This window comes from Staurois parvus, unplaced genomic scaffold, assembly GCF_062004578.1.
Source record: "Staurois parvus isolate SC_StPar_1 unplaced genomic scaffold, SC_StPar_1.0 ptg001300l, whole genome shotgun sequence".
Classification (NCBI taxonomy): Eukaryota; Metazoa; Chordata; class Amphibia; order Anura; family Ranidae; genus Staurois; species Staurois parvus.
Window position 1 is genome coordinate 223,808 of NW_028319096.1, and position 17,893 is coordinate 241,700.

Genomic DNA, 17,893 nt, shown 5'->3' on the forward strand with positions numbered 1-17,893 from the left:
AGTTGCCCAACGGATAAAATTCAAAACATTAACAATCACATAAAAAGCCGTCCACAACACTGCCCCAATTTACATCACCGATCTTATCTCTAAATATCACCCAAACCGTCCTCTCCGCTCCTTGCAAGACCTCCTACTCTCTAGCTCCCTTATCTCCTCCTCCCATGCTCGTCTCTAAGACTTCTCCTGGGCGTCACCCATCCTCTGGAACTCCCTACCCCAATCTATCAGACTATCACCTACTCTACTTGCCTTTAGGCGATCACTGAAAACCTATCTCTTCAGGGAAGCCTATCCCGCCCTCTCCTAATTCTGGAATCCTCTACTCTTCCAACCACTCCATCCCCCACAGTTACTACCTACTGTACCATTCACCGCTCCCTCCTAGATTGTAAGCTCCAAGGAGCAGGGCCCTCAGATCCCTCTTGTATTGAACTGTATTGTCTCCCACTATAATGTAAAGTGCTGAGCAAACCGTTGGCGCTATATAAATCCTGTATAATAATAATATTAATAATCAGCCATTCAATGGGAAGATCAGTGTGCTGCAGTTTCCTCTCCCCCGTGTCCTTATGCAGCTGAGAACAGAGGGAATGTGATCGCTTATACAAAAAGGGAAAACAAGGTATTGATCATTTTTTTTATATTTATACACAAATGTTTTGCCTTTCAGTTCAATTTTAAACTGATTTTTTTTTAATTATTACAAGGTGAGTGTTAACATATACTTTAGCTCTATATACCGTTCTATCGTGAACATTGAGGTAGAGCTGCTATAGGTTTGAGAAATATGAATCCATCTTACCTGTGGATATGGGAATCTTCCAAGAGCCAACTAGACATAAAAAGCAATAAACAATGTGTTAGGACGGGACATTGGAACAGAAAAAGCTCCTCATTAGTTTAAAGGGAATTTCTCTCAATCATGATGATGTCAAAGATTATACAGTACATACTTCGCAGAAAAAAAATAATACAGTCACAGTGTGCAGAGGGGCTCACAGTGTGCAGAGGGTGCTCACAGTGTGCAGAGGGTGCTCACAGTGTGCAGAGGGTGCTCACAGTGTGCAGAGGGTGCTCACAGTGTGCAGAGGGTGCTCACAGTGTGCAGAGGTGCTCACAGTGTGCAGAGGGTGCTCACAGTGTGCAAACATGTACAGTATACCAACATTTCAGTGCAAAATATAAAACAGTTTCCATTTTTATTTTCATCAATCCCAGGTATATTCATCGGTATCACTAGCTGTTTCACTTTACTCCTGTAGGCTCCATTTACACCACCACGCTCTTTGTTGGTATGATGCACGGTCATTCATTATGAATGGAACCCCCCCCCCTAACCTGTTTTGGTGAGCTGCCAAAAATGCAACATACACCTTTTTATAGCGCATTTACAGCCTATTCAGATGAATCAGCAGCCTTAACCACCTCCCTACCGGGCACTTTCGCCCCTTCCTGGCCAGAACAATTTTCAGCTTTCAGCGCTATCGCACTTCGAATGACAGTTGCGCGGTCATGCAACACTGTACCCGTATGAAATTTTTATCATTTTTTTGAGGCAGATAGCGCTTTCTTTTGGTGGTATTTAATCACCTCCGGGTTTTTTTATTTTTTGATAAACAAATCCACAAACAACAGAAAATTTTGAAAAAAAAGTTTTTTTTTCTTAGTTTCTGTTATAAATTTTTTAAATGAGTAATTTTTCTCCTTCACTGATGTGCGCTAATGAGGCTGCATAAATCCCGTCATTGTCATCTGGATGTGGATGGGGATGTTACGAATCATCTGGCACACGTCAGCACGTCAGGTGATCAGCAGACCTCACTCACAGGTTCCAGGGGCATCACGTCCGATATTAAATTTGCCCAGCATTGGTCTTTAATATCGGACGTGATGCCCACGACGGGATTTATATACACAAATGTGCTTCTGGTTAGTGCAATATTATAAAAAAGCTTCCAGCCACTGAGTCGCGGATTTCAACAATATTTATTTTTTGCATTTGGACTTTATTGTGTCATATATGGATCACTTAAAGTCAATTTATTTGTTCACTTTATGTTTGTGTTCACCATACTAATACGTCCTAATTAGATGATACCACTATATTGTATCACTCATAGCGCTCTTTAGCGCCTGCACCCAAATTTTCTCACTTTAACATTTTTCTCAGCGCTACATAGAAATAATAGAAACTGCATTACTAGTTTTCAAAGATTACTTAAAGGCAGACAGGGTGGGGGCTGACTGGACATACTGTGGTAGGGAGTTCCAGCGAATGGGAGAAGCTCTGAAGAAGTCCTGGAGGCGAGCGTGGGAGGAGGTGATGAGGGAGCTAGAGAGGAAGATATCTTGGGAGGAGCGGAGTGGGCGATTTGGGCGGTATCTGCGGATGAGGTTGGCGATGTAACTAGGAGCAGTGTTGTGGATGGCTTTGTAAGCTGTGGTTAGTATTTTGAATTTTATACGTTGGGTTAGTGGAAGCCAGTGAAGGGATTGGTATGTTTATGTGCATAACTGCACAGTGGCTAAGTGGTTAGCACTTCCGCCTGGCAGTACTAGGGTCCTTGGCTTGAATCCCAACCACAGCACCACCTCCTTTAAAATCACCAAACATATATTTTCTGAAAGCAGAGATCCTGGTGAATAAAATGGTGGTTGTTGCAATGTTTTTTACGTCACAGCCATTTATCAAACACAGATTTTCACAGTACACAAATACAATATAATACCAATTTTTTTGGGCAGCACAGTGGCTAAATGGTTTGCACTTCCGCCTGGCATCACTAGGGTTGTTGGTTCAAATCCCAGCCGTGGCACCTCCTGCCTGAAGTTTGCATGTTCTCCCTGTGACTGCATGGGTTTCCTCCGGGTACTCCAGTTTCCTCCAACACTCCAAAGACATGCTGGTAGGTGAATTGGCTCCCGTCTAAATTGTCCCTAGTATGTGTATGTATGAATGTGAGTTAGGGACCTGAGATTGTACGCCCCTTGAGGGTTAGGGACTAGGGTCATTGGTTCGAATCCCAACCATGGCACCACCTGCCTGGAGTTTGCATGTTCTTCCTGTGACTGCATGGGTTTCCTCCGTGTACTCCGGTTTCCTCCCACATTCCAAAGACATGCTGGTAGGTGAATTGGCTCCTGTCTAAATTGTCCCTTGTATGTGTATGTATGAATGTGAGTTAGGGACCTTAGATTGTACGCCCCTTGAGGGTTAGGGACCTTAGATTGTACGCTCCTCGGGGGTGGGGACTGATGTGAATGTACAATATATATGTAAAGCGCTGCGTACATTGATGGCGCTATATAAGTACCTGAAATAAATAAATAATAAAATAAATAAGTGCTAAATCAGTGGTTCTCAACCTTCCTAATGCCGCGACCCTTTAATACAGTTCCTCATGTTGTGGTGACCCCCAACCATAAAATTATTTACCCAGTAATTATAATTCATGAGTGTTGTTTTACCTCCAATACTGCTGCTTTCTACACAGTAGCTGCTTTTAACAGAGTAGCTGCTTTCAACACAGCAGCTGCTTTCAACACAGTAGCTGCTCTTTACAAATCAGAAATATGTGTTTTCTGATGGTCTTAGGGGACCCCTGTGAAAGGGTCGTTCGACCCCCAAAGGGGTCGCGACTCACAGGTTGAGAACCGCTGTGCTAAATGCTCACTTCCATCTCATGCCTATAAGTCCAAAAAAACCTACATGTGTGTAAAGCCGATAGATCCACCTTAATTGATACCCTCTGATTTCCGCCAATTTTGCTTCTTCTTAATTACTAATTTTTGAAGCTGTAAGTGCTGAGGAATCAGAAATGAGACTACGCAGAGAATCTGGTACAACGTTCACCAGACACAGCCTACAGACATCACAGAGTATGAAATGTGCTTCAGATTTAATGAAGCCTTTATGGCCTTCTTAACACTGCCTGAGTGTTACCGAGGGTCATCCAGCAATCAGCCAGGAGCGGCGCTTTATAACTGGGCAAAGCAAGAGGAGGGAAAAAAAGTAATTTGCTTATGAACTGCGCTGAATTTTCTTAATTAACTCTACTGGTTTAAATGCTTGAAGCTGAACAGCCACAGACCTGGATGGTAGATGGGGAGCTTTTAAGAGGTTAGCGGTTCATACCGAAGACAAAACGAAGCCGTGTCGAAAAGTTGGGTTAGCCGGCACGCGTCTACAAAGGCTGAGGATGTGATATCAGGGAACCTTGCTTTGTGTATAATACAAATGAACATCGTGTTCTTCGGGCAAAGCCGAGCCCTTGGGAAGATAGGGGGTTAACCACGACACGTGCAGGGCAGGTAACTCAAATGGGCCCTTCTCGTGAAGCTGAAACAGTTCACTGGGTGAGCGATTTCAGGGGGCAGGAGTACAGTAACTGTGAATGAGGGCGAGAGACCAAGTGAAGGAATTACAAATGAATGTAATCTGATGTGTACAAGCTGGAAACTGCAGAGAGCGTCTGGGGGTTTAGAACAAAAGCATGAGAAGAGAGGGGGCTCGGAAGCTCCATGTTTAATGTATAACACTATTAGCTGGCAGCGAGCAGAGGCTGTGACCCCTGTGGAGGGCCACCAGAACCAGACTGATGAAGGAAATTCTGCCTTGACCTGGAGCAGTGGCATAGCCTGCGACAAGCGACAACAGGTCAGGACAGGATGTAGGACACAGGCAGGTGAAGACAATCAAAATCATTAACTTGTCACATTAATGACATGGCATGACATAGAAAGAGTGTCAAAAATGGCAGACGAGCACTGAAAGGGTGCAAGACAGGACATGGTGGAGACTGGATAGAGCAGCCTTTCTCATCCTTTGAACAGTCTCAGGGAACCCCAGCTAAAAATTAGTGTATCTACAACTCATGATACATTAGTGTGGTGGTCAGTGGGAAGAATGCTCCTTACACTTGTGGTCAGTGGGAAGAATGCTCCTTACACTTGTGGTCATTGGGAAGAATGCTCCTTACACTTGTGGTCATTGGGAAGAATGCTCCTTACACTTGTGGTCATTGGGAAGAATGCTCCTTACATTTGTGGTCATTGAGAAGAAAGCTCCTTACACGTGTGGTCATTGAGAAGAATGCTCCTTACGCTTGTGGTCATTGAGAAGAATGCTCCTTACGCTTGTGGTCAGTGGGAAGAATGCTCCTCACACTTGTGGTCATTGAGAAGAATGCTCCTTACACATGTGGTCATTGAGAAGAATGCTCCTTACACTTCTCATTGAGAAGAATGCTCCTTACACGTGTGGTCATTGAGAAGAATGCTCCTTACACTTGTGGTCATTGGGAAGAATGCTCCTCACACTTGTGGTCATTGAGAAGAATGCTCCTTACACATGTGGTCATTGAGAAGAATGCTCCTTACACTTCTCATTGAGAAGAATGCTCCTTACACGTGTGGTCATTGAGAAGAATGCTCCTCACACTTGTCATTGAGAAGAATGCTCCTTACACGTGTGGTCATTGAGAAGAATGCTTCTTACACTTGTGGTCATTGGGAAGAATGCTCCTTACACGTGTGGTCATTGGGAAGAATGCTCCTTACACTTGTGGTCAGTGGGAAGAATGCTCCTCACACTTGTGGTCATTGGGAAGAATGCACCTCACGCTTGTGGTCATTGGGAAGAATGCTCCTTACACTTGTGGTCATTGGGAAGAATGCTCCTCACACTTGTGGTCATTGAGAAGAATGCTCCTTACACATGTGGTCATTGAGAAGAATGCTCCTCACACTTGTCATTGAGAAGAATGCTCCTTACACTTCTCATTGAGAAGAATGCTCCTTACACGTGTGGTCATTGAGAAGAATGCTCCTCACACTTGTCATTGAGAAGAATGCTCCTTACACTTGTGGTCATTGGGAAGAATGCTCCTTACACGTGTGGTCATTGGGAAGAATGCTCCTTACACGTGTGGTCATTGGGAAGAATGCTCCTTACACTTGTGGTCAGTGGGAAGAATGCTCCTCACACTTGTGGTCATTGGGAAGAATGCTCCTCACACTTGTGGTCATTGGGAAGAATGCTCCTCACACTTTTGGTCATTGGGAAGAATGCTCCTTACACTTGTGGTCATTGGGAAGAATGCACCTCACGCTTGTGGTCATTGGAAAGAATGCACCTCACGCTTGTGGTCATTGGGAAGAATGCTCCTTACACTTGTGGTCATTGGGAAGAATGCTCCTCACACTTGTGGTCATTGAGAAGAATGCTCCTTACACGTGTGGTCATTGAGAAGAATGCTCCTTACACTTGTCATTGAGAAGAATGCTCCTTACACGTGTGGTCATTGAGAAGAATGCTCCTCACACTTGTCATTGAGAAGAATGCTCCTTACACTTGTCATTGAGAAGAATGCTCCTTACACTTGTGGTCATTGGGAAGAATGCTCCTTACACTTGTGGTCATTGGGAAGAATGCTCCTCACACTTGTGGTCATTGGGAAGAATGCTCCTCACACTTGTGGTCATTGGGAAGAATGCTCCTCACACTTGTGGTCATTGGGAAGAATGCTCCTTACACGTGTGGTCATTGGGAAGAATACTCCTTACACGTGTGGTCATTGGGAAGAATGCTCCTTACACTTGTGGTCATTGGGAAGAATGCTCCTTACACTTGTGGTCATTGGGAAGAATTCCCTCCTTACAGATAGCTAAAAGGATCAATGGTGTCAATGGGAATTTATTTGAGAGGCAGAAATTGCTCATTATTCAAGGAGCCCCTAGCAACCTCTGGAGGAGCCCTATGGTTCCAAGAAACCTTAGTTGAGAAACCCAGCCCTCGGGGGACCCCTGCTAAAACCAATTTATTAGGGGTCAATGTGAAGAAGGCTCAATAATCTCTTTCAGACACCTAAAGAGATTATTGGTGTTGTGCCGTTGAAGTTACCAAGTAGTGTTGACCGTGGAATGATGCAGGCGCCATCAAATGGGAGGTCAACTAGCCACAGCTCAAGGAACCCCTAACAACCTCGGGAGGAACCCTAGTTGAGAAACACTGCCCTTGGGGGACTTTTGCTAAAACCAATTCATCAGGGGTCAATGGGAAGAAAGCCCCCCTTTCAGATAACTAAAGAGATCATTGGTGTTGTGCCACTGAAGTTACCAAGTGGCGTTGGCACTGGAACAATGCAGACATCATCAAATGGAAGGTCAATTAGCCACAACTCATGAAACTTCTAGCAACCTCTGGAGGAACCCTAGGGTTCCATGGAACCTTAGTTGAGAAACACCGCCCTCAGGGGAACCCCTGCTAAAACCAATTTATCAGGGGTCAATGGGAAGAAGGCTTCCTTTTCAGACAGCTAAAGAGATCATTGGTGTTGTGCCGCTAAAGTTACCAAGTGGTATTGACCGTGGAACGATGCAGGCATCATCAAATGGGAGGTCAACTAGCCACACCTCAAGGAACCCCTAGCAACCTCTGGAGGAACCCTAGTTGAGAAACAATGCCCTTGGGGGACCCCTGCTAAAACCAATTCATCAGGGGTCAATGGGAAGAAGGCCCACCTTTCAGATAGCTAAAGAGATCATTGGTGTCGTGCCACTGAAGTTACCAAGTAGTGTTGGCCTTGGATCAATGCAGACACCATCAAATGGAATGTCAATTCGCCACAACCCGTGGAACCTCTAACAACCTCTGGAGGAACCCTAGCGTTCCATGGTACCCTGGTTCATAAACGTTGGGATAAAGGGACAGATATGTGCAGTCATGTAACAATTTCCAGGTAATATAGAAACAATCTACACATTTAAAATCGTCAAGAGATCTAAGTCCTAGCATACTGGTGCCCAACTTGTGGCCCAGGGGCTATATACGGCCCATTTACACTGATTGAATGGACCATATGGACCTGCAGACAGTAGCTTGGGTTTAACTTATCCAAGAGGGTTACTCGGAAGAGGGGAGGAGCCAGGAATGCTGGCAGGGACCCAGAATATGAGGATCGGGGCTGCTCCACTGGCCAGACCAGGTAAGTAAAACATGCTTATTATTTAAAAAAAAAAAAGGTTTAATATCACTTTAAGGTACAAAACGTACTTTAGAACTACTCTAACCTTGGCACACAGAAAGGCTTCTTTACCATAAGAGTGAAGAAAACATGGAACAGACTGCCACAGTTTTGTAGACGGTTTAAAAAAAATGCTGATTTTTTTTTTCTAAATGCACTGACTGGCCCGCGTAATAAGTAAGAACACAGATTGCTGATCTGGGGAGTATCTAATTGTCATAGGAGATGAGGGCGGATTGTTTTTCCTACTGAAGCAAATTAGACCAAGCTTTAAAGGGGTTTCCTGTCTTCCTCTTGATCAAATGCAGGTTTAGGGTTTTGAGGCTTCAAGTTATTAATGTATTAAATTGTGTCTTTTGGACATGTGTTTTCTTCCCACATGGTGGAAATATTTGGCAGGAAAAGATGTGTGATGCTCTATCCTGACAGACACAACAGAGGGTAAAGTTATTGGACATTACCTGCATGGAGTTTGCATGTTCTCCCTGTGCATGAATATGTTTCCTCCTATACTCCAAAGGCATGCTGGTAGGTTAGAGTCCCACTGTAAGATAAAACCAGCTTTCTATCACCCCTTCCTCCAACCCCCTTCTAACCTATGCTGCCAGTCTTGCTTTACTCCTTAATTAGTGAAGCAAGCAATACTCACCTAAGTTCCCCCCACCAATTCTACTGTGGAGGACCACTAAATCAGCCTGCAAGTGTACCCCAAGACCACTGGTCCCTTACCGTCCCCCATCAGTTGTGTTCTTTCTCCTAAGAGGACCTCACTGGTGGCCATCCTTTAGAAAGTGTCCGTCTCCACAGTGACGTGGAGACCAAACGAAAAACCTCCAAGCAGGAAGTAAATAAAGAGAAGAGGAGAAGACTCGGGTCACGTGACTATGATGCAATGTAAATAAAAACAGGCATTTAGATTGGGAATTGTTTTTTTAATCCTGATTTAAATTCCCATCTTTATCTACCTTAACCCACGATCAAGAGATGCCACAGCCCTGAGTCATCTCCTCTTCTATTTAATTTCTGCTTGTGGTCCTTCTTTAGGTGTTGACATCACTGCGGATGAGGACACCTCCTATAGGTTGGGTCGTGATAGGAGGACAACAAGGAACGGTGAGGAGGGTAGGGGGTGGTAGAAAGTTAGTTTTATCCCAGAATAAAGCTTTGACTTGCTCTTGCTAAAATTGACCCTCGTATGTGTACGTAGATGAGATGTGGACATTGGGTTGTAAGCTCCTGGATGATGGACTGATGTGAATGTACAATGTGCAAAATGCTACTTAAATTCAGCTCCATATAAATCGCAACAATAAATAACAGATAGATAAGGATTCTAATAAAGACTCCAAGTATTCTATGATGTCTTCTCTGATTAGAATTTGTAACAATGGTCCAATGGCTGGATGGGAATAGTTGTTACTTAACTTCAGACTCATCTGGATTCTATGTAATATTTTGTTTAAATCACCTACTATTAGGGCTCATGTACACTGCAGCTGATAAACGCACGTTTAGGAGCTGTTCAGCATTTTTTCAGCAGTCCCTGAACTCTCCCTAATGTTCTTCTATGTGTCCGTGTACCCTTCTTCATTTACAGTCATTTACAGGCATTTGAGTTTACAGTTGTTTTTTTTAACACAGAAAACTTGCATTCAGCAGTCGATTTTATCAGTGTTTCAAACACAAAATGCTTGTAAACGCGGCAAATCGCGTTGATAAGTGTTTGCATTTGAAATTTTTTTTAACTCTTCCAGTTCCCGATGCTGTCCGGAGCCTTTTTTCATCATGAAAAATGCATGCAAAGCGTTTTCAAGGTACTCAGATGGACAAAACACTGAACACAGGATGTTCCTACCAAGCTTGTCACACATTGTAATGACCAATTCACACCTCAGACCTCTCCCACCCTTGGAAACAAAATATATGTTAATGACCATTCACACCTCAGACCTCTCCCACCCTTGGAAACAAAATATATGTTAATGACCATTCATACCTCAGACCTCTCCCACCCTTGGAAAACAAAAGATATGTTAATGACCATTCACACCTCAGACCTCTCCCACCCTTGGAAAACAAAAGATATGTTAATGACCACACCTCAAATCCCTCATGAAGACCCCCTGCCAGGTGACCTTAATGACTCCCTCCACCAGACACCTTTCCCGCCCTTGGATACAAAAGAAATGTTAATGAGCAACTCACACCTAAGCTAATCTCCACACATACTGCTGTCTCTGCCTCTACTCTCTGTATTTCTCTGAAACAGTCTGAAATAATTAATAATTTACCACTTTTCAGTGCATTCTGGGCATTTGGGAGGTTCTCCTGTGCTTATCTTTAAAAAACGCTTCTAAACGCACATAAACACAATATGCAAATGAGGCTAAACAGACATTTTTTAAACTACATTTCCATCATTCAGAAGTGTCCCGTGTACATGGGGCCTAAAAGAGTAGCAGTTTAGAAAAGTCTACCCAATGTTAAGTATATAGATAATCTGTGCTATGTGCATCCAAACTACTCAATTCTTTATTTAAATACATCGCTCCCCTCTGCCAGTTCTGCTGGATCAACACTTTCGACAGCTCACTCAGTAACCAAATGCTTCTGCTGTAATGGCCCTATTCATCTTGTGGCTCCGTGCCCCCAATGACGTCATTTATGCCGAAACACGTAGGGCTGAGCTGATGTTGTGACATCACCACGCATCAAGAATCCGGAAGCAGCCCGTGCTATCTTGAGACCAGCATTTATACACAGCGCTAATGTATTTTACATTTATGTGAGTAGTTTGATTTTATTAACCACTTCCTGTCTGGCCCATGTATATAAACGGCTGGACGGGAGCAGTGCAGGAGCGGGTGGCCGTTAATAAACGTCCTCCCACTTCCCTGCCTGTGCGCGCTCCCTAGAAGTGCGCGGCACCGCGATCCCGTTCCTGCTCTGTCCTCCGGACACAGCACAACACCGATCGCTGTACGGGACCTCTGTCTGAGGTCCCGATCATGTGATCACTGATTGGCCAATCAGTGATCACATGAATAGTAGTAAGCAAGATGTCACTTCTGACATTATTGCTTACTACTTGTGAAATCTGTGAATGATCACCGAGGTCACATGGTACAGGGCTATTCACAACAACCTTGTACCATGTGACAAGCTGTGACCAATCACAGTTCTCACAGTATTTCTCAATGGCTGCAAGAATGCAGCCAGAGAGAAGGGGAAATGATTGCTTTTACAGCCTTTATGGGTATAAAAGCAATCAGCGTAAAAAAAAAAAACTTCATCACCCCCCACAAGTAGTACAGTGTCACTATGCACAAAAACATAGGAACTGGGGTGCAGAAACATAGTAGCAGGTGCTCTGGAATGATGAGTCAATATGTGAAATATTTTCCTGTAGCAGGAGGCAGTTTGTTGGCAAAGGGCTGAACAGCGGTACAATAATAAGTGCCTGCAGGCAACTGTGAAGCGTGGTGGAGCTTCCTTGCAAGTTTTGGGCTTCATTTCTGCAAATAGATTTAGAGATTTGGTCAGGATCAATAGTGTCCTCAGAAATACAGGCGGATACTTTTCCATCATGCCATACCATCAGGGAGGCGTGTGATTGGCCCCAAATTTATTCTGCAGCAGGACAACCACCCCAAACATACAGCCAATGTCATCAAGAACAATCTTCAATGCAATGAAAGAACAAGGAGTCCTGGAAGAGATGGTTTGGCCTCCACAGAACCCTGATCTCAACATCATGGAGTCCGTCTGGGATTAGAGACAGAAGGATTTGAGGCAGCCTACAGAAGATCTTGGCTTAGTTCTCCAAGATATTAGGAACAACCTACCTGCCGAGTTCCTTCAAAAATTGTGTGCAAGTCTACTTAGAAGAAGGCAAAGGTTGGTCCCCCCCAAATACTGATTGGATTTGGACTTCTCTTCTGTTCATTTACTTTTCATTTTGTTAATTGATAAAAAAAACAAACTATAAGGCTCCATGTACACGGGACACTTCTGAACGATGGAAACTGACTGCTGGAAAACGTACGTTAAAAAACGTCTGTTTGCATACCGCGTTTATGCGCATTTATGAGCGTTTGCGTTTAGAAGTTTTTTTTTAAAGATAACCTCAGGAGACCTTCCAAAATGCCCAGAATGCACTGAAAAACAGTAAAAAAATTAACTATTTCAGACATTTTGAGAGAAATAGAGAGAGCAGAAGCAGAGAGAGCAGTATGTGTTGAGATTAGCTGTCTTTTTTTTTTGTGATGTTTGGATGTGTTCCGGCTCATTTCTGTGCAGAAATTATTGCAGCAGCGTCTAACATATTTTCTTTAATGCGAAACCTCAAAGTATGGTGTACCGGGTCCATCTGAGTACTGGGAAAACGCTTTGCATGCATTTTTCATGATGAAAAAAGGCTCTGGACAGCATCTGGAAATGGAAGAGTTAAAAAAATTTTGCAAACGCTTATAAACGTGGTTAGCCGCGTTTGAAACACTGATAAAATCTACTGCTGAACGCAAGTTTTCTGCATTAAAAAAAACGACTGTAAACTCAACTGCCTGTAAACGAAGATGTGTACATGGACACATAGGACAGCATTAGGGTGAGTTCAGGGGCTGCTGAAAAAAACGCTGAACAGTTCCTAAACGTGAGTTTACCCTAAGGGCTCATGTACACTGCAGCTGATAAACTCACGTTTGAACGCTGGATATTGAAAGCAGGTAAACGCAGGTTAAAAAATGTCAGTTTTGACGCGTTTGCATACCGCGTTTAGCTGCGTTTATGCGCGTTTGCGTTTAGAAGCGTTTTTTAAAGATAAGCACAGGAGACCCTCCCAAATGCCCAGAATGCACTGAAAAGTGGTAAATTATTAACTATTTCAGACTGTTTCAGAGAAATACAGACAGTAGAAGCAGAGACAGCAGTATGTGTTGAGATTAGCTTAGGTGTGAGTTGCTCATTAACATTTCTTTTGTTTCCAATGGTGGGAGAGGTGTCTGGTGGAGGGAGTCATTAAGGTCACCTGGCAGAGACCCTCATGAGGAATTTGAGGTGTGAATGGTCATTAACATATCTTTTGTTTCCAAGGGCGGGAGAGGACTGAGGTCTGAATGGTCATTAACACATCTTTTGTTTCCAAGGGCGGGAGAGGTCTGAGGTGTGAATGGTCATTAACATATCTTTTGTTTCCAAGGGTGGGAGAGGTCTGAGGTGTGAATGGTCAATAACACATCTTTTGTTTCCAAGGGTGGGAGAGGTCTGAGGTGTGAATGGTCATTAACACATCTTTTGTTTCCAAGGGTGGGAGAGGTCTGAGGTGTGAATGGTCATTAACACATCTTTTGTTTCCAAGGGTGGGAGAGGTCTGAGGTGTGAATGGTTAATAACATATCTTTTGTTTCCAAGGGTGGGAGAGGTCTGAGGTGTGAATGGTCATTAACATATCTTTTGTTTCCAAGGGCGGGAGAGGTCTGAGGTGTGAATGGTCATTAACATATATTTTGTTTCCAAGGGGGACAAGCTTGGTAGGAACATCCTGTGTTCAGTGTTTTGTCCATTTGAGTACCTTTGATTTGCATGCATTTTTCATGATGAAAAAAGGCTCTGGACAGCATCTGGAAATGGAAAAATTTTTCCAAACACAAACGCTTATAAACTCGGTTAGCCAAATTACAAGCATTTGAAACGCTGATAAAATCTGCTGAACGCAAGTTTTCTGCTTTAAAAAAAAGACTGTAGACTCAACTGCCTGTAAACGACTGTAAATGAAGATGTGTACACGGACACATAGGAGAACATTAGGAAGAGTTCAGGGGCTGCTGAAAAAAAACGCAGAACATCTCCGAAATGTGAGTTTATCAGCTGCAGTGTACATGAGCCCTAACACTTCTATTTGTTCATTTACAGCATTTTTTCACACCTGCCTAAGACTTTTGCACATCACCGTAGATTTAGATAAGCTGTGCTATGTGCATCCAAACCGCTCAGTTCTTTATTTAAAAGCCTCGCTCCCCTCTGCCTGTTCTGCTGCACCAAGACGTCCTCCCGCTCGCTCGGTAACCGAACGCTTCTGCTGTAATTGCCTTATTTATCTTGTGGCTCTTACACAAGCTGTGTGTGCATTGGCTGCCTGAGTTTGATGCATGAAGGTCCCAGTCGGGCCTGAGTGAACCTTCGCTTACACTTCAGACGTCCTGCAGCCCCCCGCTCCACGTTCCCTGCGCAGCGGCTGGATAAATCATCTCCGAGTTTTACTCCAGCAAAGTTTGGCTGTGGCTCGAACTGCAGCCTCTGAATCGCTGGAGCACAGGGCCATAACATACACTAATTATGGAAGTTCTGGTCAGTGAGTGATGGATAGCCCTCCTCGAGGCAGCCACCGCGCTCTCAGTACTGGTGACGAGAGAAGGAGAGGGGGGGGGGGGGTTATCCTGCAAGCAACTATTAATTCACAGCCAGAGGTGCTTCTAGCTAATTGTGCGCCTAAATTGCACCAAAAAATCAACACCTAGGCAGGTCAGTGAGTGTCATCCAGTCCCCTGGTCTCTAAGTGGCTGATTGCACTTTGCTTAGTGCATCATGGGGATGTTGCGGGGCCATACTGCGCTCTTTTTCTGTCAGTGTAATTAAGTGGAGAGCTTCAAAACTTAGTGATCCAGGATCTTGACTGATTAAACGCACAATAAGTTGTGGGTACTGGTGATTAATTAACTAGTCTTTGGATAGAAAATATGGAAAACCGCATGTGCTACAGAAAAATGGCGAACGATTGTACTCGGGACGCCGACTCACGGTGACCAAAGCTAAACCAGGTAATATAAGATGGCTTCGGCTTGAACCCCAACCGTGTACCTGTCAGGGCAGGGGCCGAGGAACGGACAGGCAGGCCTAACAATGTAACGCACTGGCTGACGACAACCACCACCCACAGACCGAAGTCCCTCAGGGCGCGGAGTCTAAGTCCCAGGCTGCCCTTCACCAGGGCCCCTGATGGTGGGGATGGACTTGACGCAGCCAGGAACCAGGTCGCGGCCCCAGAGACACCTCAGCTGCGGTAATGGCCGCCGCCAATGGCGTGTAGCTGGTGGAAGAGACAAAAGAGTAGTCAGACAGGCCGGGTCAACAACAACAGGACAAAACAGTACAGGACAGCAGACGAGAATCACAGGTCACGAGCCGGGTTCAGCAACAGAGGGTCAGATCAAAGGAGAACGCAAAGAATAGTCGAGTCACAAGCCAAATCAGATACCAGGAGAGTCACGAGAGTCAGAACAGAGTAATAGCAACACCAAGACACAAGACACAAGTGCAAAGGGCATGTGCGGGCCACAGGCTTATATGTCATCAGCCACACCCCTCTGGGGGATGGACCTCAGAGACCTGAAGGCATAAAAGGATTCCCACCATGCACAGCAGAATCCAAGATGGACGCCAGCACATGGAGTAACATAACCTCAGGGAAAAGGTAGGACCTTGACAGTACCCCAATACAAGGGATGCACCGATACTTCATTTGGTGAATGGCTATCCCTTGCTAAGGAAGTGCAATTGCACAAAACGCGTCCAAGGGGCCATAACGCCGTGACGTCCAGCCACCGGCTCCTGATATAGGTCCAGTGGCCTCCTTTACATTTATGTATGGTCAGTGTACTTTTATATACCAATCTTGATTTTATTACTTTTTTTTACCCACGTGGATTAATAAATAATTTTATCAAAATACTACACTATGGGCTATTATTTTTGTTGACTCCTTTGCGAGCCAACAATTCATCCCCAGAGCCCACACTCCATGGCACAGGAGGTATTTCCATATTGCTGACATCAGCCTACTACTACTAGAGGAAAACGCCAGGTCCAGTGCGATTCATCCAGGCTGTGTATCTGAGAGGCTTCCACAGTGGCATTCGGGGCTATCCCAAGAGGGACGACTACTAACCAGACCAATACCAAGAGGGGGAGAGTCCGTTATAAGCGGTTCAGTTCATCCATCCCATCCCATGAGGGGGACCTCTGGTTATTGATTATATGCGTATATAAAGATACGCATCTGGTGAGTGCGTATTTTAACTATTTTATCACCTCGCCACCTGGAATGTGAAGTCACCAACATCTCCTGTATCCATCACTTATCACAGACTGTCACCATTTTTATACATTTATTTTAGCATACTGGGATTATTTGTTCAGCTGATTCTATGGATTGAAATTATTTATCTGTATTTGTTTTAGCTCTGCACTTTCTTTTTAAGCTTTTTAAATGGTGAATACGAGTACTCACTTCATATCCCCAGACCTGTGAAGAGACTTTTCCTTGTGTGACAGCATGGTATCAGGGAGGTATCACACAAGCCTGGGTTCACGCAAAAGCCGTGGGGAAACCGCATGTGATTTGGAGAGAAGTAGCACCGCATTCCTGTTCAAATCACATGATATTCTTTGCAGTGCGACTTGCGCAAATTAATTCTGTATGGACGATAATCGCACCACACAGTACTGATTTCGGGTATTGGGAGCATTTTCATGAGTAAGAGCACTTGTGAAAATATTGGTGCATCCCTACCCAATACCATTTCTTCCCCTTCCCTGTACCCCAAAGCCTTCCACCTCCCCCTCCCTGTACCCAAAATCCTCCAATACCATCCCCCTCCCTGTACCCCAAATTCCCTAATACCATCCCTCTCCTCCTCCATGTGCCCCAATACCATTCCTCTCTTCCTTCTTCCTGTACCCCAAATCCTCCAACGCCAACCTCCTCCTACCTCTACCTAAATCTTTGAATACCATTCCCACTCCTTCTCTCTGTATTCCAAGTCCTTCAGTACGATCCTCTCCTCCTCACTCTACCCCAATACCATTTCCCTCCTCCTCAAATTCTCCAATATCATCCCTTCTCCTCCTCCCTGTACTCCAAATCCTCCAATATCACCCCTCTCCTGTACTCCAAATCCTCCAATACCACCCCTCTCCTGTACTCCAAATCCTCCAATACCACCCCTCTCCTGTACTCCAAATCCTCCAATACCACCCCTCTCCTGTACTCCAAATCCTCCAATACCACCCCTCTCCTGTACTCCAAATCCTCCAATACCACCCCTCTCCTGTACTCCAAATCCTCCAATACCACCCCTCTCCTGTACTCCAAATCCTCCAATACCATCCCCCTCCTGTACTCCAAATCCTCCAATACCATCCCCCTCCTGGCACCCCAAATTCCCTAATACCGGCCCTCTCCTCCTCCCTGTAACCCAATATCATTCCCCTCTTCCTCCTTTCTGTACCCTAAATCCTTCAACACCAACCTCCTCCTCCCTGTACCTAAATCTTTGAATACCATTCCCACTCTCTCTGTATTTCAAGTCCTCCAGTATGATCCTCTCCTACTCACTCTACCCCAGTACCATTTCCCTCCTCCTCTTCCATGTACCCCAAATTCTCCAATACCTTCCCTTCTCCTCCTCTCTGTACCCAAATCCTCCAATACCACTGTTCTCCTCCTCCCTGTACCCCAAATACTCCAATACCACCCTTCTCCTCCTCTCTGTACTCCAAATCCTCCAATACCATCCCCTCCTGCTACCTGTACCCCAAATCTTCCAATATCATCTCCTCTTCCTTCTTCCTGTTCCCCAAATTCTCCAAAACCAGCCCTTCTCCTCCTCTCTGTACCCCAAATTCCCTAATACCATCCCTCTCCTCCTCCCTGTACCCCAATATCATTCCCCTCTTCCTCCTTTCTGTACCCCAAATAATTCAACACCAACCTCCTCCCTTTACCTAAATCTTTGAATACCATCCCACTCCTTCTCTCTGTATTCCAAGTCCTCCAGTACGATCCTCTCCTCCTCACTCTACCCCAATAC

At 44.7% G+C, this 17,893-nt stretch overlaps 1 protein-coding gene across 2 annotated transcripts in view; it reads right to left on the bottom strand.

Annotated features, from left to right (window-relative positions):
* The window catches only part of MAP2K5 (mitogen-activated protein kinase kinase 5), a 345,280-nt gene that overhangs the window by 83,208 nt on the left and 244,179 nt on the right, over positions 1–17,893 (bottom strand). For both annotated transcript variants that reach the window (XM_089660977.1, XM_089660975.1), the window contains exon 17: positions 806–835. In XM_089660977.1, coding sequence (XP_089517103.1) covers positions 806–835 — 30 coding nt within the window. The remainder of the gene's footprint in view (positions 1–805; positions 836–17,893) is intronic.